Source organism: Moschus berezovskii, chromosome 9 (assembly GCF_049115385.1).
Source record: "Moschus berezovskii isolate FMDL1 chromosome 9, NW_MosBer_1.0, whole genome shotgun sequence".
Lineage (NCBI taxonomy): Eukaryota > Metazoa > Chordata > Mammalia > Artiodactyla > Moschidae > Moschus > Moschus berezovskii.
The window spans coordinates 56,291,270-56,294,863 of NC_142468.1; the positions used below are offsets into that span (position 1 = coordinate 56,291,270).

Here is a 3,594-nt window from a genome sequence, read left to right on the forward strand (position 1 = left end):
AATTGGATTAGAAACCCTCTCTTAGAACCCTGTTTTAAAAAACTGGCAGTTTACATTTCAACTCGTCTGGGAAATCCAATAGGATTAATTACTATGTACAGGGCTTTTCCAGTGGCTCAACAGTAAAGAATCTGCCTGCAAAATACACTTGGGCTGGCAAGATCCCCTGGAGTAGGAAATGGCAACCCACTCCAGTATTCTTTCCTGGAAAACTCCAGAGGAACCTGGTGGGCTACAGTCCATGGAGTCTCAAAGAGTCAGACAGGACTGAAATGATGGAGCATCATACATATAGTTAGGTAGAAATAAAGCCACAAAGCAAAATTTCACCTTGTTTTCAGAGATAGGAATGAATTCCCTTCTGAAATAGCCTGATTTCCCAGGGCTCCTTCTGGAAAAGGCAGAAGGGGAGGCCAGGAGTATCTACTGCCCACATACCATCCTCTGGAAGTTTCTTTGCTTCCTCTCTTTTCTTTTTCCTCAGCCATTATTGAAGCCTCCACTTTCAAAAGATCCTGTTCTTTCTTCATGGGAAAGGAATTCTTTTCTCACCAAGGTATCCGTGTGACAGAAGGTTCCCACCTTGAGGTGTGAGTGCACGAATGAGAACATGAACCCACACCGCACCAAACGTGGAAAGCTGTCTATGTGCATCTTGGCATTGGGCATGATTCTGAAGGAATAACATTTTTTTAAAAAACCTGTAAGTCGTTTGGGATTGTTTTATTAATAAATTAGAAATGACAAAACAACGCAGATGGAATGTCGTTCTTATTTCTTTCGTCCTGCCACAAGCCAATCTTTTATGTAAAAAAAAGGGGGAGCCTGGAAAAAAGGATTGAGTGTTTTGAATAGAGGAGAGAGTCATAAAAATTTTATCCTTCCCTACGAGTAGACGACGGCAAATCCGGACATCTAAGAATTAAAACGGCAACAAAGCAAGAACAGGATTAGAAAAATAAATAAATAACATTTATTTTGTACAAAGCGGCTGCCAGTGTCCGAGAAGCCCCGCGGCAGAGCGCGCCCTCAGAGGAGCAGGAGGGGGCCCAGCAGCAGTTCGCCCTGGCCCAGCAGGCGGCCCCGCTCCAGGCCGCGGCCGCGGTTCTCGGCCTTGACGCGCACGGCCAGGCGGCGCACCTCGTCCTCCGAGAGCCCGTCCAAGCACAAGTCCTGCTCCAAGACGGCCCTGCGGCTCCGCCGGACCACGGCGCCCCGCGGCTTCAGGACGAAGCTGATCCGGCAGCCGACCGGGGCGCGGGGCTCGGCGGCCCCTCCGGCCGGGCCCTCGGCACGGAGCAGCCGGACACGGAGGCGCCCACTGGCCCGATTGTATTCGGCGGCCAGGCGCAGGGCGCCCCCGGCACGGCCCAGAGTTACGGTGCCCTCGGCCTCCAAGCGCTCGGGACGCGGGTCGTGATGCGGCGAAAGGGATGTGACTGGGGCCCGCGTCGGGGACCCGGAGCTGGCGCGGCGTTCGTCCTCGTCATCATCTTCCCCGTCCCCGCTGGAGACGGAGCGGGCGCGGGTCAGGCCTCGGCTCCTCCCGGCCCGCAGTGCTCGGCGTAGCAGCCCCTCCGGGGCGCGTAGGAGGCGGCGGCAGCGGGGCGGCGGGGAGAGCGTGCCCAGGGACGGGCTGGGGCCCCCGCGGGCTGCGGGGGTCGCAATGGGGGATCTCTCCCCGGGAGCGAGGGGGGCGTCTCCGCCGCCGCCCCCGTAGGTGTGGGCCCGGGGACGGGGCGCGGGCGGGAGCGCGGCGGCGCCCGGGCCCCCGAGGAAGAGCGACTCCTTGCGGCGGGTGTGCGGGCTCTCGAGCAGCGCGCAGAAGCCGTAGGCCGTGCGCGCCCGGGGCAGGTGCGGCAGCGAGAGCGCGGCCTGCGAGCGCGGGTCCCAGTCCGTGCGCCCCGCGCCGTCGTCGGCTCCTCGAAGCCAAAGGTCCGGCTCAGCAGCGCACCTCCGGGGCAGCGCGGCGGCCGGGGGCGAGGACTCGGGCGCACAAGGGGTGGGCAGCCGCGGCGGGATGAAGAACTCGGGGATGCGGTTCGGAGTGAGCACATTGGAGAAGGCAGGCTCCAGAGGCGCGCTGCCCACCGCCGAGGCGCGGAGTTTCCCGAGGAGCCGCATCCTCCGAGGCTGGGGCTGGGAGTGGCGGGAAGAAGAGCTCCTGCGGGGGAGAGAAGCGAATGAGTTTGGGTTCCTGGAGCCTCTCGAGGGTGGCTGGACACCTAACCAGAGCCCTCGGGGTATCAACTCGGCAACGATCCCCTGCCAGTCCCGGCGAACTCGCGCGCGCCCGCAAAGCCACCCGCCTTCCATTCATTGGTACTAATTAAACAAACAAGTAGAGATCAGACCTTTGCCTCTTTTTCAGTCCCTCCGGTTCGTGAGTTGCAAGTTGCTTTCCGGTGCCTGCTGACGTTCCAGCTTCAGCACTGTAGCCGGGACAGGGCCGCTCCCCCTTATATTGCAGCCTGAGTCCCGCCCAGCTGGCCAGGAGCCCAACCCCTGGAGGCGCCGGCCGGCTCGCCCTTCCGGCGGCCCCCTTCTCGCCAGAGCTGCTGGGGCTTGCGTGGGAGTGAAGCTGTGGCGAAAGCCAGCCCACTTCTGCTCAGCCCTGGGGCCTGCATCCGCTCTGCGTGCAGGGAACCGCTCACACGCGCCTGCTAAAGGTTGCCGGTAGAAAGAGGACGCCTGGGTCGGCCTGCCAGGAAGAATCGGCGGCTGAAAAGGTTGGCGGCTTCACGGAAAAGGTGAAGGATAAGGAAGCAAGAAGTTCTTTTTAGCTGGGAGCTAAACCTGTCCCCCCTCAACCCCCAGGCCCGCATGTGAACTACACGCACTAGGAGCTTGTGTTTTACTGCCCCCACGAACCTGCAGCCTGTAGATCAGTATAGTTCCCATGCTATTCGTGTACTTATTTATGCGTCTGTCTCCCTCTGCTAGACCTTGGCCTTCTTAAAGAGTATCATCGACTGCCTCAGTCAATGCCATGTATATTGGTGGAGTGGGTGAATTAAAGTATGCAAAAATCTCTGAATGACTACCGGCTCTGCCTATCAACTTAAATATTTATTTATTTGGTTGTTTGTCTTGGTTTCGGCATGTGGGATCTAGTTCCCTGATCAGGGTTGGAACCCCGGGTCCCAAGCACTGGGAATGCAATCTTAGCCACTGGATCACTAGGCAAGTCCCTGCCTATCATCTTGATTGTCACAAATGATGGGTTTTTGGCTCATTCCCAAAACATGACACGATAATTTAAAGCTGCCCTTTTCTCTCTGCTCCATCATGAAGGTATCCAGTTAGAAAGCACCTTACAAAAAATTCCACGTTGCCTCTCTACCTCCCTCCCACCCTTCATTTTCTAAGATGAGAAAACTGGAATCCTAGTGGGACTTGATGAAATGCTGTAAAGGGTTCAATAGAACTAATTAATGGCAGAAGCTGGAACTACCAATTTCCTGTCGGTTTGCCTTTGCACGTGATACTTCCTGTTATCTGAAATGCCTTTCTCTGCTTTTTTTCTTTCCTCTATAAAGAACTCCTCTTGTTTTTCTTCAGCCAGACATCAACCTGTTCAGAATCCTTTACTGG

The 3,594-nt window shown here is 56.8% G+C and overlaps 1 protein-coding gene across 1 annotated transcript; it reads right to left on the minus strand.

The window, feature by feature from the left end:
• Window positions 1-813: 813 nt before the first annotated feature.
• Window positions 814-2,668, minus strand: LOC129562674 (C2 calcium-dependent domain-containing protein 4A). The gene is made up of 2 exons (XM_055436057.2): window positions 2,355-2,668; window positions 814-2,164 (listed from the first exon to the last, which is right to left on the minus strand). Exon 2 carries the CDS (start codon window positions 2,122-2,124, stop codon window positions 1,030-1,032), a length of 1,095 nt encoding a protein of 364 aa, XP_055292032.2. The 5' UTR covers window positions 2,125-2,164; window positions 2,355-2,668; the 3' UTR covers window positions 814-1,029.
• Window positions 2,669-3,594: the final 926 nt, after the last annotated feature.

Coding starts and splice junctions, on each gene's coding strand:
- LOC129562674 (XM_055436057.2), bottom strand. CDS start 2,124: ATGCGGCTCCTCGGGAAACTCCGCGCCTCGGCGGTGGGCAGCGCGCCT.